We start from the raw sequence: 16084 nt of genomic DNA, 5'->3' as shown, positions 1-16084 counted from the left end.
TCTATCCTAGGCGCGCGTCACTACATATAGAGCTAAATAGTTAACAAGGTTGTTCTATTAGGTCTAAGGTATCTCTCATATCTTAAACTGCCACGCTCGAGTATTACAGAAAATTCCCCTCTTCGCCTCCCTATCTATAGGTAATTATTATTATATTATAATAAACTTATTGATCTACATTGTTGGTGTTTTATTTTTAATTTCCTATAAATTTGAATAAGGATGAGAATTAGTAGTGATGTTACCCAGCATCGAAAATTTTATCGATATCGATATGAAGTTTTATCGATAATATGTACTCAAAGGAGACATCACTAGCAACTTCAACTTTTAAATGTTGGCAGCAATGTGGATCATTTTTGACGTGAACTTTTCATAGGTTGGTATATAAGACTTAACCTAAGTAATACATGCATATGTGTGCGTGAGCTCGAAATCGAAGTACTGAGTGCCGTCTCTTCCTATACCTATTACTTGCTCTGTGAAGTTAAGAGGCTGATTCAAGAATGTTCTGCCATATTTTTCATTCTGTCAAACACAACGACAGTGCAGAGATAATTATTCCAAGCCCTGACACCGATATTTTTGTATTAGGCCTTTATTTCTGGCATAAACTTGAAAATATACTCGCCATCTTTGAATGCTCCCCCCCACTCCCCCATGCAACTATTTCACTGTACGAACTATTGAATCGTAAACAATGGACTATTGTTAATTATTTAAAATAATAATTTAAAAAATATATTCATGAGTTTTCAATCTATAGTGGTTTAAAGTTAACTCAAAAATGGACCATTTTCGTAAATTTTCTAAAAAATCTTAGAGAAAGTGTAAGAAATGTTATAGTATGCTATATATTCGTGATCTACTCAATAAGCTCTTTCATTTGATACCCCACGCGGCATGTTTTGGAAATGTTTATTTTTTTCTTTGTATGCCATATTTAATAACCGGGGTGCGGGGAAGGGGACCACAAAACTGGTTGGCAACATCTGTCTATAGGATGTCTGGGATCTATACAATATATATCAGAAGTCAGATTTAGGTCCGCTATTTATGCAAACGAACATCTCCTTGGAGCCTGCTCTATGAGCCAAAAAACTGTTATCGTTTGATAAAGCATTTACATTCTCTTGTTTATCGAATTTTTGATGGGTCCGAATTAGGATTATAATGATAACTGCGTTAAAAACAACCGACTTTAAACTTGCACTTGCAACATTTACAAATGCAGACAAAAATGCTCATAAAATAAAAACTTACTGGGCCTATCCGAATAAAATTTTTATGGGACCAATTCGACACCATCCCGCATCGAACAAAAAAAGAATCACGTAAATCGGTTCAGAAACCTCGGAGTAATCGGTGTACATACATAAAAAAAAAAAAAAAAAAAATTGGTTGTCTGTAAAGTCGGTTTACTGACGATAATTGAACGTGACAACGTCCGATTGTGCTTCTTTGTCGCTCGTTCCGCGCTCTCGTTTCCTCCTTTCGTCTCCTCCTTTTTTTTGAAGTCGGTTAAAAAAAAAAGGAGTAGTTTTCCTATTACGGTGGTAGTTATTTCCAGGTAACTCTGTATTAGGTTATATCATCTCCTATTACGGCCCTATTCATAGAACATATTAAAATTACCAGCCCCCCTAGCCAAGTGGCATACGATTTATAGCGTTTCTCTTTCTACAAACGTTGACGCCTTATCGAATACGATAAACGACAGGTAGCCAAGTGGATTAGAACTTGGCGAACGCTTAAGTAGCCTACTCACGATTCAATTTCAGTAACAATCTGCTGACACAATCTGCAGTGAGCTGACAGATTGTGTCGTGAATAGTATAGTTGAGGGCACGTTGGGGGCGTAACCCAACATGTTGTGTATTGGATCGGCGCGGAAGCAACCCGACAAATTGTCTCAGCAGATTGTGTGCGTGTTGAAACGTGAGTATTGTGATTGCTCCAATCTCGGCTCAATCGCGCTGCGCAGTAATCGCAAAATGGCGGTTTTGAGATAAACGCGGGAAAGACATTTTTACATATTTGAGGAAGATGTTTATATTTTATAGCCGTTTATACTTTATAGCCCTTGAAATCTATCAATAAAATTGGAAAAAATACAAGCTTTACAAAGATAATTATCTTATATTTCATAAATTAGTATATCCATTAATAATGCGTATTATTGCGTTGAGGTTTAGCATCAGGCCAGGCATCAACGTGACGTGCACACGTTGTGGCAAGCAATCGCGGAATGAAATTGTATCAGCAGATTGAGGGTTGGATGAATCGTGAGTAGAGAACGCTCAATCGCGACTTCAACAAATTGTGTCAGCAGATTGTGGGTTGTGTTGGACCGTGAGTAGGGCCTTTTATTCTATTGGATCGTACGCTAATGTCTATGGCTTCGAATTCTAACGTCAGTCAGCGTACGTCAAACTGTCAACTGTCATTCAGTTTGACATTAGTAATGTTGAAAAATATTCTTGAAATAATCAAATTAAACTGCCGAATTCCGAAAACGGAAAAAGTAAAAAGTCAAAAAATTTTTGAAGTGAACTAAAAAATACAGGTTGTGCTTTAAATTATAAAAATACAAATAGAGGTAAGTTAATTTTGCATTTGCAATGAGGCATAAAAAGATATAATATCTTCAAGGTTTAAATTTAATTTATTTATGTGTACTTATTTTTCTAGTTTAGAAATGGAGAGACTGCGCGCCAGCCAGGAGCAATTTTCTGCTCTTATAGAATTCATGGAAAGGTACTATTAAAAAAATACAGTTTTGATTCCAAACTTGCTTCAATATTTTTATAATAAACAATGAAATCATTAATACCAAGTGCTTCATTGGTGTGTGTTACCCATAGGTATGGTGACCTCTCTCGACCACAGCGGGGACCTCAGGGTCGACTAAAAGCCGACCAAATGTGGGCAAGGCTCACATTATTACTTAATTCAGTTGGTGGTGGGGTTCACAAATCACAAGAGAAGTGGAAGAAAGTAAGTTTGAACTTGCATCTTGTTAACCTAGCTGTATATTTCAAACTCTCAATTGTTTTGCTATTAACTTGCATCTTGTTAACCTAAGTGTACATTGCAAACTCTCAATTGTTTTGCTATTCACTTGCATCTTGTTAACCTAAGTGTATATTGCAAACTCTCAATTGTTTTGCTATTTACTTGCATCTTGTTAACCTAAGTGTATATTGCAAACTCTCAATTGTTTTGCTATTAACTTGCATGTTGTTAACCTAAGTGTATATTGCAAACTCTCAATTGTTTTGCTATTTACTTGCATCTTGTTAACATAGCTGTATATTTTAATATATTCATTTATTTTGCTATTGCCCTTTTCATGCACCGCTTTAACTCACAACATGTAAACCTAAAGGTCTGGGCAGATTGGAAGACTAAAACAAAAAAAAAGAAAATGTTGATTTCCAACCACACAAATGGTACTGGTGGTGGTCCAAGCAGCAGGCTGTCTCTAACAGTTTTGGAAGACCGAGTCTGTGCCATACTGGGAGAGACTGCTGTTCTTGGTCAAGCTGGCATACAAGAGCATGGCTTTAATGTTAGTACTATTATATTATAGCAACTTTACGTATCACACCAATTCCTCTGTAACTTGCATGGCCAATAATAGATATTTATTTTGAAAGAGATTACATATAAGCCTCTTTCAACTTGTGTAAAATGAATTGTATTAAATAAATAAAACAAATAAACAGCTTGAAAATCTATACTAATATAATAAAGCTGAAGAGTTTGTTTGTTTGATTGAACACGCTAATCTCGGGAAATACTGGTCCGATTTGAAAATTTCTTTCGATTTTAGATAGCCCACTTATCGAGGAAGATTATAGGCTATATATCATCTCGCTAAGACCAACAGGAGCAGAGCACTGCAGGTAAAACTACGGAGCACAGCTAGTGTTTGAAAATGTAATTCCATCACAATATAATTAATAGATATTTAATGTTGATGAGAACATTAAATATCTTTTAATTATATTTTATTCTTTATAAATCTATATCAATTATACAAAATACTTAGCTAACAATTCCTAATCGTAACATTTGTAAGTGTTAAGAGTATATGATAAAAGTTATAAATAACTAATATATTGATAAAAATAAATATTTTTCAGGCGCCACCAGTACCAAGGGAAGAACCCATTCCTGAAGATGTGGAAATTGAAATTCCTGTAGGCTTAGAGAATTTTAATTATAATAGTAAGTTTTATTAAACTCTATTTACTTATTAAATTAGCCTTCTTCTAGGAGCTGTTTTCAATCGTCATAATATAGTTTAATCGATAATAATTGAACATAATTCATTAAATGACTTGAATAAATTAGTCTTTGCTTGTATCCTAGAGAATATTATTCAACAGATGGAATGGATGAACATTTCTAATTTATAATATAAGTGGAAGTCAGAATTATATTTGCCTCCTTAACATTATTTTCATTACTCAACAGCAAGTGTTCCAACATTGCCAGCATCACCGCTACTGCTAGACCCACAGCCCTCACCACCACCACCACCAGTACGTCCGCCGCCCCCTCTACCGCGTTCTCCTCCGCGTCCCACTGGTCGACGGTCATCGGCGTCACCGCGATCTGCGACTGCCTCGCCGCGACATGGGATGCAGAGAGCTCGCAGGAATCGCGGCTTAACGCCATTTGACCGGGCCGCTACAGAATTTGTGGCGGTTGAACAACGACGCCTTGCACTGGAGGAGACGCGAGAGAAGCTTTCCCATGAGCGAGAAAGGGAAAGGGAAAAGCTTCTCCATGAACGTGAGAGGGAGCGTGAGGAACTTTTCCACCAAAGAGAAATGGAGCGACTGCGGCTGGAGTCGCTAAAGGTTGAGGCAAATCGCGAGCAAACTAGGGTGATGCAGCAAATAGCTGTTATCGGGCAAAGGTTGCTCGAGATATTGCCTCAAGGGCCCGCATCTTAATTTTTTTTTTCATAGGGTTTTAAGTGTATTATTTAGTGCCTTTCTTTTTATTTTTTTTAAGTGCTTGTTTTAGATTTTAATATTTTAATTTAATAGTTTAAGTACAGTATTTTCTGTCCTCAGTCTTTAGTTGTTTTACTTTTTACACGCTTTTTATTAGCTTCACCTGTATGTTTGAATGTTTGTTTGTAACCGACTTCTTTGGGCGCGATTTTGACCCACTTTAAACGGCCAGATTTCGTTCAAACTTTGTAGATTTATTGAGGAGCGATGACAATACACTAATTTGATAAAATTATTCCATTTTTCAATTTGCAAAAAGCGTGTTTTTTAGTTTTTTTTAAACTATTATTATATATATCTTTAAATTTAATAGGATTTATATGTACTTAATTTATTTTAAGTGTTTGTTTTAGATTTTAATATTTTAATTTAATAGTTTAAGTACAGTATTTTCTGTCCTCTGTCTTTAGTTGTTTTACTTTTTAATCTTTAAATTTTATAGGATTTATATGTACTTAATTTGTTTTAAGTGTTTGTTTTAGTTTTAAGAATATTAAATAAAACATATATATGTCGGCGCCACCGTCGAAGCTTTAAAAAATAACGAACGGCGAACCGATAAAAAGCAGCGCGCCCGCACGACTCGGGTCATTCGTTCGCCGACCGTGGCCGAGTGCACATCTATTACGAGCTTACTATAACTTATTTGTGATATTTATTTTATTAGTGGTCATAATTGTAATACCAAGTGATTGTATTAGAAATGACTGTATTGTAAAACTGACATGATTAAAAAGAGCAACTATGGAGTTTCTTGCCGGTTCTTCTCTGTAGATACTGCTTTCCGAATCGGTGGTAAATAAAGAAATGTTTGAGTTTGAGGTGTTTCTATGCTCGATTACCCAACGCAACGCCCACAGCCTGAAAATAGATTCACATTCTACACCTTTCGCCGATATCAGAATTGGGATGAAATCGAGCAAATGAGAAAACACGTGGCGATTACCTAGATACAATTAATGCGTGCGCTGATTAAAAGACAAAATGCCGCAACCACGTGGCACTTCGATCCAGTTTCAACGGGAAGAGGCATCCTACAGATCTACGAGCATACGTGTCACTGAGCAGCCGGTGACAAAGGGAGAGCTCGTTATGTGCGGGCAGGGTGGCGACTTCGCCTCGCGCTGCGCGGATACCACTGCCGCTCGCACCACCGCGTCGGACCCCGTATCATCGAGAGCAGCGCTTCATCATGACTTCACAAGTCTGGCATCACAGCGTTATCGCAGTAGCAGTGGCGCGGGCGGTGCGCCTACAAGCCGTGTGGTTCATGGCAGAGGAGGGTTATGGTGTAACGAAACGACGCGTTGGCAGCTGCCACTCGGCACATGTATGAGGCTAAGTGCTGGTGAATCTGGTCAGTCGTACTATTTTTATTACTATGTTTCTGATGTTCTCTTGTAAGAAATCGGTCAGTGGATAACATTTCACGCTGAGTGTGCAATTAGATAAAGAAAGGAAGGTTTTTAAAATGTAGTAACTTATTTGAAAGAAAAAGAAATTTATTGCCAAAAACATTAATTACAAAATTTATCTTAAAATTAATTGAGGAAAATCGTCACAGCCTCAGCTAAATGCTGCATAAAAACAGCGCTGATTTACAGGTCGTACAGATTTTGTTAAAAGTTGTAACCTACAAGACCAGTGTATAGTTAAATCTTATTGCATTTAACTCGACTTATTCACGCAGTGATGTTATAATTAGGTCGTGCGATATTGCTTTACGGTTTTGTAGTTAGTTAAATCTTATTCCATTACATTTAGCCCATCTTAGTTACGCAGTGATTAATTATTATCAGTACCTAGGTCGTGTGACTTGTATTTCACTTATTCAGGGACACATTTACTTGAGTAGGTAATTCACGTTATTTAAAAAAAAAACACTTCGCGGCGTAAGCACTGTCTTCAAGATGAATTAAGTAACGACTTGTTGGTTAGTTTGTGAGCTAACACTAAAGAAAGAAAACGCAATAATTTGTACACTGCATCCAGATACTTCAATCGAACGTAAACAATAAACATTCACTTGTCCGTGTATCGGAACAAAAAACAGTATGCGAATTACTTTTAAATTAGTTTCTTAACTTCCCGCGTTAGTTTCTTGACTACCCGCATTCATTTCTTGAACTACCTGCGTTAGTTTTTATTTAGACTATACCCTTGACAAATAGCAATTAATTGCTACACAAAGACAGCCTTATTGCCATTCGATTAAAAACGAAAAGCATTGCGTTAACTAGTGCTTAGAGGTTTAATAAACTTTTCGTAGGGTGATATTTGAGGTCATTTCTTTATAAAAAAAAATATTAAGTCGTGAACAATTCACAGTATACAGTTTTTACAATATGCAGTTTTATGAAATGTGGCAGATTTAGTTTGATCGGTAAATCGAGGCATTTAGTTTTGAATTTTTACTTAGAGAATTTATTAAGTCCCTATTTAGGCAGTTCATAATACAATGTCACAGATAATTAGCGTGTGTTCAAATAAACATCTGGCGTAAGATTTTATGATTGGAGTACGGGTCTAGATTTGGTTTTAGTATGTAATTTGATTGCCTTAAAATAAAAAAAAGAAAAAAAAAACTCTTAACTATCCCATCAACGTTAGGGTCCGTTAAATATTACGATAGTTTAAAAAAAATAACTGAAAATAATCTCAAGGTTAATGGCGCATTTACAGTTTACATACTGTCGTCAGAATATAATGTCTGTTTAATTGAATAGAGAAAAGAAAAAAAAATCCATCCAGGTTTTCTGAAGGTTATTTTGTAGCTTCAAAATATAAGAACGCAAATCCTAAACGTGGAGTATTCGATAGTATAATCGATTTACACTGTGTGCATTTAATGTAATTCCTTGATAATAGTTTTTGTGACTAGCTGCAGTTTGACATCAACTGAATACATCAATTAGGTAGTTGTACAGTAGTTGTTGAGCAGTACATTCTTATTACGTAGAAACTAAAATTTAGCTCAGCCCTTTTACCGTTCGATATGAGATTCACAGATGAGTTTAAGCCTACACTTATCAATTGTTTTAAGTTGAGTTTTCAAAAGTTAACATACCGTTAAGACATTTTAACCACGATTACATTAAATTCAAGTAAATCATTAAGTTTGAGAACAAGCTTTTGCCACTTTTTGAGTTAGTCGAAATTTTGTGTTTTTTTTGCGGTTAAGTTACGAATTTACGTTTTAAACTTTTTAAGATATTGTAATTTTTGCGCTATAGTCAATGGTCATAATTAACGACTGGTAATGTCAGATTGGTTTTAATTAGCTAAATTACAGAGAGCGTTTTACGACACAGCGTTTAGAAACGAGGCAGTTAACAGTACGGCGCAGCGGTTGCGTAGCATATGGAACAACGTGGCATCATCAAGCGGCCAATGGTACGGGTCGATGACGCGATGCCACGATGACGCAGCGCAAACGTTGAGGATACGGTCGCGTAACGTTTTACTTATTTGCTGCGGCAACACTCTGTTTTCAGTTTTCATAGTTGACCAGTAGCATACTGACATCTGTTTACTCGTACGCTGTACGAAGTAAATGTGTGTTGTGTCCACACAACACACATTTACGTAATATTCCAATATTACTACGGTAATGTCGTTTATTAGAAGAAAGTGATATGCTATCTGGCATGAGGTCCAGGATAGTACATGTGTGTTCTGACCGGTCAGTAGGATCAGGGCAGTGTGGAAACCCTGTAAGGTCAGTGTAGGCTGAGGCAGGATGGATGTTATTTTGACAAAAAAAAAATTAAATGAAAATGAATTATCGTAGTAATGTAGTGTGAGATATTATGGCGTACGAGGACGCAAGTATGACTGTATCGGAGATAACTTGTGTAAAGTAAAAGTTTGTAACGTGGATTATTGTAACGGTAATGATTTCAATGCAGGTATTGTGCGTGCTATCTGGGTTGCAGTCCACGGTAGTTGAGCCTTCATTTTGTTATGTGGATGTTGTTGGTGTTCTGTAAGGTCAGTATGACCGAGCGGTATAGTTGTCTAATACCGGGTTGAAATACCGTAGTGTTGTAAAACAAGAAGGGACGTACGAGGACGTACGATTGTCAGTATGGCCGAGGAGTGGAGAGAGTCGTGAGTTTGGATTTAATATTGTTGTGTAAAAAAAAGAAAGAAAAGAAGGAAAAAAAATAGTTAATCCTTAAAAAAAAAAAATATGAAAAAAAATTTTGCAAAAAAAATTTATGCAAAAAAAATGATGCAAAAAAATGATGCAAAAAATATGATGCAAAAAGAATGATGCAAAAAAAAGGAGAGCAAAAAGAATGGTGCAAAAAAAAGAGAGAGCGAGTTATTGAAGGGAGTCCGGTCCAATAACTCGGCTATAGGGATTGCAGATCCGGTCTAGCACGCTATAGGGAAATCTGGTCTAGCGCAGTAAGCTAAAGAGATTTCCGGACTGGCACGCTAGAGGGAAATCTGGAGAGATTTCCGGACTAGCACGCTAGAGGGAAATCTGGAGAGATTTCCGGACTGGCACGCTAGAGGGAAATCTGGAGAGATTTCCGGACTAGCACGGTTGCTGAAGGGCTTGCCGGACCAGCACATTGTTTTAATTGTCTTGTTCCCAGGTGCTCAGAAGTCGCTCGAGGACGAGCGTATGTCAGAATGGCCGTGTCGGCGCCACCGTCGAAGCTTTAAAAAATAACGAACGGCGAACCGATAAAAAGCAGCGCGCCCGCACGACTCGGGTCATTCGTTCGCCGACCGTGGCCGAGTGCACATCTATTACGAGCTTACTATAACTTATTTGTGATATTTATTTTATTAGTGGTCATAATTGTAATACCAAGTGATTGTATTAGAAATGACTGTATTGTAAAACTGACATGATTAAAAAGAGCAACTATGGAGTTTCTTGCCGGTTCTTCTCTGTAGATACTGCTTTCCGAATCGGTGGTAAATAAAGAAATGTTTGAGTTTGAGGTGTTTCTATGCTCGATTACCCAACGCAACGCCCACAGCCTGAAAATAGATTCACATTCTACACCTTTCGCCGATATATATACATAATAATAGTATATTTTATTACTTAATTAGTTAAGTAGTTTATACCACCATTAATTCAGTACACACTTTTTTAAATACTAACAAAAAATACAATAATAAAAATTACAAACTTAAAAATATAAAAAACAGGTTGAGGCTGCAACAATGATCAATTTTTTCACCTATGACCTGCACTAAAATATGAGCAGTTATCAGAAACTTTAAAAGGATTAATATATACTGTAACTAATGCAGTTTCATTATTTAAATCTGTGTAGGTAAACAAAATAATGTTTTAGGAGCGAAAAAATATTATACAAAACTACTTGGTCAGGCATACTAAATTAGGCTTAAAAGTAATACACATTAAAACTACACACAACACACTTTAAAAAATACAAAAATAACCTACTAAACTAATCTATTAACTAAATTATTTAGCATTATTCTGCCACTCATCAGCTCATCTTGGTTGCTGGAAATGGGTCCAACCCCCACACTCGGTTCATCACCATCCTCTTGTTGCTCAGCCATATTATTAGGGGGAGGTAATTTAGCATCCAGTGCAATATTGTGCAGAACACAACATGCAATAGTTACCTCACTGGCAACACGAGGATGGTAATGGAGTGTACAATGCTTCAGCAAGCATCTCCAACGAGCCTTCAATACACCAAAACATCGTTCAATACAATTGCGTGCCTGTAAATGGCGTGTAGTGTACACCTCTGCTCGAGAACCTGGTTCGGCATTTAAAATTGGTGTCATCAGCCACGCTCTCTGTGGGTATCCAGAATCACCTTAAACAAATAATGTAGTTAAAGAGCTTTATAAATTATAACTCCAATATTTTTATGATAAATATGTAGAAGTAGGTAGGAATTAAATGATTTACCTAATAGCCACGTCAATTCACCATTTTCGTGAAGTCCACGCATGTATGGTTCCACTTCACTGGATGACCATATGAAGGAATCATGCGTGGCTCCACCATATTTTGCATTGACATTGATAATCTTTAAATTATCATCACATATCTGAAAAAAAAAATTTAAGTTATAAAAAATATTCTATTTGCAGTTGCTTTGTTATTTTGTTTTAATGAAACATGATTAAAAACAATGCTTACTAACTAATAATACATATGCAAAGAAAAATAGCTTACCATTTGCACATTTAAGGAATGGTATCCTTTTCTGTTAAAATAATTCTGTTCATCAATGTGGGGTTTTACAATTGATATGTGAGTGCAATCTATGCATCCAATTACCCCTGGCAATTGAAATTTCCTTTGAAATCTGTAATTAGGTACATTCACATTTTATAATCAAAGACAATTACCTACATATATTAAACATATAATACAATTGTTAAAAAGACTTTCAAATGAATTTGTCATAATATTTTGTAAACCTTTAAAACATTTAGAATTGAACAGAAACAAACATTTTGTGGTATAATAGAATTGTTTGTGACTACAATAGCAGCAACCTTCTTCAATGCAAAGGATTATGTTATTTATTAAAATTGTACAAAACATTGAAAGTTTTTTTTTTTTTATGTCAGAGCAAGCAACTTAAGCATAAGAAATAAACACTTGCAACATAAGAAGTGTTGCAGGTGCTTTGCCGGCCTTTTATGGACAAATAAGCTCTTTTCTTGAAGGCCCCAATGTCGTAGTTGTACATTGAAAGTTATAAATAAATTAATAAAAACACTTACTCTTGTCGAATTCTTGTTCTTTCTTGGTGTGTTTGAGGGAAAACTATCCATTTTTTCACTATCCGAGGACTGTTGAGTGCCTCCACAACTTGCCTAATGCATCTACTTGTAGTGCGTTGTGGCAAATGTTGTGTGACACCCACAATTCTCTGATAGGATCCCGTTGCGAAGAAACTCAGAGCGCAAAGAACCTACGAATATAAGTAGAATTAGGATACGTAATATAGGTACTTAGTAGATATGCACAACACATGCCTTTCATTGGGCATTTAAAATATCGGACATCACTAATAATTATAAACAATCGCAGTGAAGAAACTGTGGATTACCTTTACTTCCAAAGGAATTTCTTTAGTCCCCCGTATGTTTGTTTCGTTACGTAGGCTGCAGCAAAGCTCGCTAAAAGTTTTTTTATTTAACCTAAAACGCTCCTGAAACAATTGTTCCGGCATTTCATTGATTGTCTCTAAACTCCGTCTGGACGCATTTCTTTTTTGGCGCCTGAGCCAAAGTTCTTCATCGTGCGCAGCTTTTAAAAGTCTCAAAGCGTGCATTTTATGAAAACTAAAATTTTATAATCACTAAACACAACACGAAACTTCGACAGCTGATTATAAAATCGCCATTTTGTTTCGATTTCTACAAGATGTTATAGCGTACGCTAGTTATCGAACGCCCATTGGCGTAGTCTCCTGTCAAAAGTGCCACTTGGCTAAGCATTTGTATGGCGCCTGTCGTATGACTTAGGTACCTAACGTTTCGTCACGTTTCGTCTAATAGAATAGAAAAACATTGCCACTTGGCTACCAATTTTCGTTTCGTTACGCTGGGTCACGTGACGTATCTCCAGCTTATGTCAATCTCATACATTCGTTTATCTATTCTATCAAACGCAATGACTAAGGAATCCTATGGACAGGGCATATTGTTCTATACAAACAACTGATTATACAAATATCATGCATTTCGATACCGAAATAATAAAACTAATACTGTCTCTTTCTAACTAATGAATATTCTGATATGTGAAAAAATATGACTATACGTCAGTCAGTGCTAATTCTATACCGCTTGACATTTGAAGTTAGCTCAAATACCTACTGTGGCCGGTCGCCATTTTATGTTCTCGTTAATACGATGTACATGCTCTGTCATTGCTCCGTAGTAAACATTGAAAAATATTGAATATTTTTGTGATTGTGACAAACATTTGTGTCTAAAACATATAGAGTGGTCAAGGACAAATAGTGGCATAATGCCAAAGCGCAGTATTGTGAGATGTGGCTCCGGAAAGAATGAAAACCAGAAAAGTTTGTCTTTGCACCGGTATGTATACGTTTTGACTGAAATATTAGTTATTTCTTTGCTGATTTAGTTATTTTCATGTATATTGAATTAAGGAGTATTCACAGACTATGTTCAGTGCAAAATTGTTACCAAATATAGCTTTATTTTGTATATTTTCGTTCTAGTAAAATAATGAATTTGGGTGCTAGTGATGGCTTATAATATCGACATCAGCAAAATGTTCGATGATGACGTGCGTCTCCCAAGGCTGTGTCATTAATCTTAAGAATAGTTGCTTTGGTGAATACACTTCCAAAATAACAAATTAATTTTGCCAAGAGCAGCAGAAGGAAAAATAAAACACTTAAATTTACCTAATATGAATTTTAACTTAAGTAAGATTAATCGCTTTTATAGTACCTACTTTAATTAAAAATGTATTTATAAATAAGTCAGGTCAGGACTAAAATTATAATAACCTAAATATTCATTTTTTGAAGGTTACCAAGAAGTGAAAATAGAAAAGGAGAATGGTTAGAAGCAATTGAAACTGAAAATATCAAGCCAAATGTAAAGGATATATCATAGTACATTTCCCAGAAAGTGCTTTTAATAGAACAATGGATGTGATTAGTCTGCACGATGATGCTACACCAGTATGTCTGCCGCTGCATTCACACAGGGTGAGGTTTTTATCTGTAGACACGTGATGTCTTCCAATTTACTTTTGGTCTTTTTATTTAGATTTAGGGCTGTCATTTATAATCTAACGTTTCTCCTATTTTGAAGGAGGCCTGTGAACAAACTGAGATGGTTTTATATGATTTTTTGAGTACAAACTTGGGTGATATTTGGTTGTTGAAATGTTATTGACTGAGGGAAAGTGCAATTTACTTTAAATACATGGGGTGTTTTAAGTTATTTTTCTATTCTTTATAAATTTATATATATAAAGCATTTGAATGCCATAAAACCAAAAATATAAATTCAAATTCCGCTATTGTAAGCCCTAATGTTGATATTAATTTCAAACCATCAGCATTGCCCTTTTAATTAAAATGTATTGCATTTTAGTTTAAATGTAAAGTGAACAATGCTAGTTAATGTAAACTGTGACATTTCATTTCCAGGTACCAGTTGAGCCTCAAATCCCGAACTCAAAAATGAACAGAGTGAATCCGAGTGCATCCCAGGCTGCACAAAATAGTTTAGCTCTATAATTTTCTCTGTTATTATATATTATTGTTTTTTTGTCTTATTATTTATAAATAAATAAATTACTGTATATTGTGTTGTTCATCGTAATAAAATACTATTATATACCTGTATTATTATATATGTTGTTTCATTATATTACATTCCTCAAAACTGAAATTACCAAATTGTAAGTCTACCGTAATCCTTATATCGAAGTCAAAATTGAACTGGATTTATCAAATTATACAGCTATCTTGTCCTGCGAGGTTGCTGGTGTTTTACAAGTAACCCTGTATAGGTGTTACCGTCACGAGCAGCCATCGCCATACTTAATTTTATTAATTGGCATTGTCATTTTTTCCATTTGTAATTTTACGTCTATGTTTTGTACAATAAAGTTAAAATAAATAAAAAAGAGTGTGTGTTTATGTACACGCGTTAGAAGTTACTTCTTTGGCGTATGGACAAAATACTAGAATATACAACTTGAACATAGTTATCAATTTTCATACCACCTAGAACTTACTTCATGCTGTTAATTTTAGGTGTCGGTGTGCGCGCGCATCGTAAAAATTCACTCTCACTATTTTTCTCCACCGCGCCAAAACAAATACTTATAAATTCAAAATAAATATATTAATATTATTTTTATATCGATAAACATAATAATGTTTATCGATATATTCTCGGCACTAAACACCGCCATGTTTTGTTACAAGCATTATGGCGCCGGCCACACTTTTTTTGTAGGTATGTCACTTCCATGTGATTCCATATTCATTGATCAAACGTTACGCTAATAGAAAGCCACTTGGCTAGGGGGGCAGAGACGTTAGAGCGTTTTCACATTGTCCGGTCCGATATCGGATATCGGACGCCGATAGCCGATATCCGATATCGGAGGCTAAGTAAAATGTATGATTTACGTAGGTACCTGTCTTTCACATTGTCCGGTCCGATATCGGATATCGGAGCCAACACCGATATTCCCGTGAACTATCGGACGATAATGTTCAGTGTTACCAGCTCAATTTTCGAAAAGGTAGTATACCAACAGCAAAAAAAGCACTAGTTTGTGTATTTTCAGTCATTTCTAGGCGCTAAATGTAAAAAAAAAATCCTTTCATTTACTTTAAACCTTTTTATTAAGAAAACATTCATTTAAGTATTTAAAGGCATTAAAAATACGATTTATACGGGAGCTATTTTAATATCGTCCTATAATATACGGCAATTGGCTGAACTGAAGTAAACAAAAATATATTGTGTTCTTAAATTCAACCGTATCTTCGAAATATTAGTATCTTTTATCTTTATTTACTCATTCTGCCTCGCTCCTCCTCCTACTCGGACTACTGTTGTGCTGTAAGCTGTTTATTGTATTGTTGTCATTGAGTCACAGATTTAGTGCTTTGTTTTAGCGCCGATATCAAACCTGTATAATAAATAGCACATCTAAATAATATTAAGTAATTAATAATATCAAATCTTTTTTATATTTTACTTTTCCAGCTGTTTTTGAAGTCGGTTTCTTTATTGTAGTTATTTTTACTGTATGTACAACTACGATCTATCAGTTGATTTTTTTTAAATCAAACCCTTTTTATTGAAAAGAAAATTTACAATACGGCAATTTTGTTTAGTTTTCTCTAAAATTTCAGAATTAGAATGCGGCAACCCTTAGACTAAGGATTGGTCTCCGCGCGCGCGCTACGACTAGATACCGCTCCACCTAAAAACAATAGCTCCGTGAGTGCGGCAACTCAGTTCTGTAGTGTGTGTAAGGCAATTTGTAAGGACGCTAGTGTGTGTGAAGAATTGTA

At 35.6% G+C, this 16084-nt stretch overlaps 2 protein-coding genes and 1 long non-coding RNA gene across 3 annotated transcripts; 2 read left to right on the top strand and 1 right to left on the bottom strand.

The window, feature by feature from the left end:
- The first annotated feature begins 2580 nt into the window (after positions 1-2580).
- Positions 2581-5063, top strand: LOC123692004 (proline-, glutamic acid- and leucine-rich protein 1-like). Its single transcript, XM_045636608.1, has 6 exons — positions 2581-2599; positions 2697-2757; positions 2865-2997; positions 3389-3571; positions 4149-4233; positions 4483-5063. Exons 2-6 carry the CDS (start codon positions 2699-2701, stop codon positions 4965-4967), a joined length of 945 nt encoding a protein of 314 aa, XP_045492564.1. The 5' UTR covers positions 2581-2599; positions 2697-2698; the 3' UTR covers positions 4968-5063.
- Positions 5064-10072: 5009 nt separating this feature from the next.
- On the bottom strand, positions 10073-12743 carry LOC123691886 (putative nuclease HARBI1). The gene is made up of 5 exons (XM_045636473.1): positions 12107-12743; positions 11778-11968; positions 11221-11353; positions 10951-11092; positions 10073-10855 (listed from the first exon to the last, which is right to left on the bottom strand). Exons 1-5 carry the CDS (start codon positions 12329-12331, stop codon positions 10467-10469), a joined length of 1080 nt encoding a protein of 359 aa, XP_045492429.1. The 5' UTR covers positions 12332-12743; the 3' UTR covers positions 10073-10466.
- Positions 12744-12808: 65 nt separating this feature from the next.
- LOC123692402 lies at positions 12809-14381 on the top strand. Its single transcript, XR_006751539.1, has 3 exons — positions 12809-13103; positions 13565-13747; positions 14195-14381. It is a non-coding gene; the product is annotated as an uncharacterized LOC123692402 (long non-coding RNA).
- Positions 14382-16084: the final 1703 nt, after the last annotated feature.

The sequence above is a fragment of the Colias croceus genome, chromosome 1 (assembly GCF_905220415.1).
Source record: "Colias croceus chromosome 1, ilColCroc2.1".
Classification (NCBI taxonomy): Eukaryota; Metazoa; Arthropoda; class Insecta; order Lepidoptera; family Pieridae; genus Colias; species Colias croceus.
The sequence above is the reverse complement of the archived record's forward strand: the minus strand, read 5'-3'. Positions and strand labels throughout refer to the sequence as shown.

Coding starts and splice junctions, on each gene's coding strand:
- LOC123691886 (XM_045636473.1), bottom strand. CDS start 12,331: ATGCACGCTTTGAGACTTTTAAAAGCTGCGCACGATGAAGAACTTTGG. Junction 11,354..11,777: donor AGAACAAGAATTCGACAAGA/GTAAGTGTTTTT, acceptor ACCTAATTACAG/ATTTCAAAGGAAATTTCAAT. Junction 10,856..10,950: donor TGAATTGACGTGGCTATTAG/GTAAATCATTTA, acceptor TATTTGTTTAAG/GTGATTCTGGATACCCACAG.
- LOC123692004 (XM_045636608.1), top strand. CDS start 2,699: ATGGAGAGACTGCGCGCCAGCCAGGAGCAATTTTCTGCTCTTATAGAA. Junction 3,572..4,148: donor TACAAGAGCATGGCTTTAAT/GTTAGTACTATT, acceptor AATATTTTTCAG/GCGCCACCAGTACCAAGGGA. Junction 4,234..4,482: donor AGAGAATTTTAATTATAATA/GTAAGTTTTATT, acceptor ATTACTCAACAG/CAAGTGTTCCAACATTGCCA.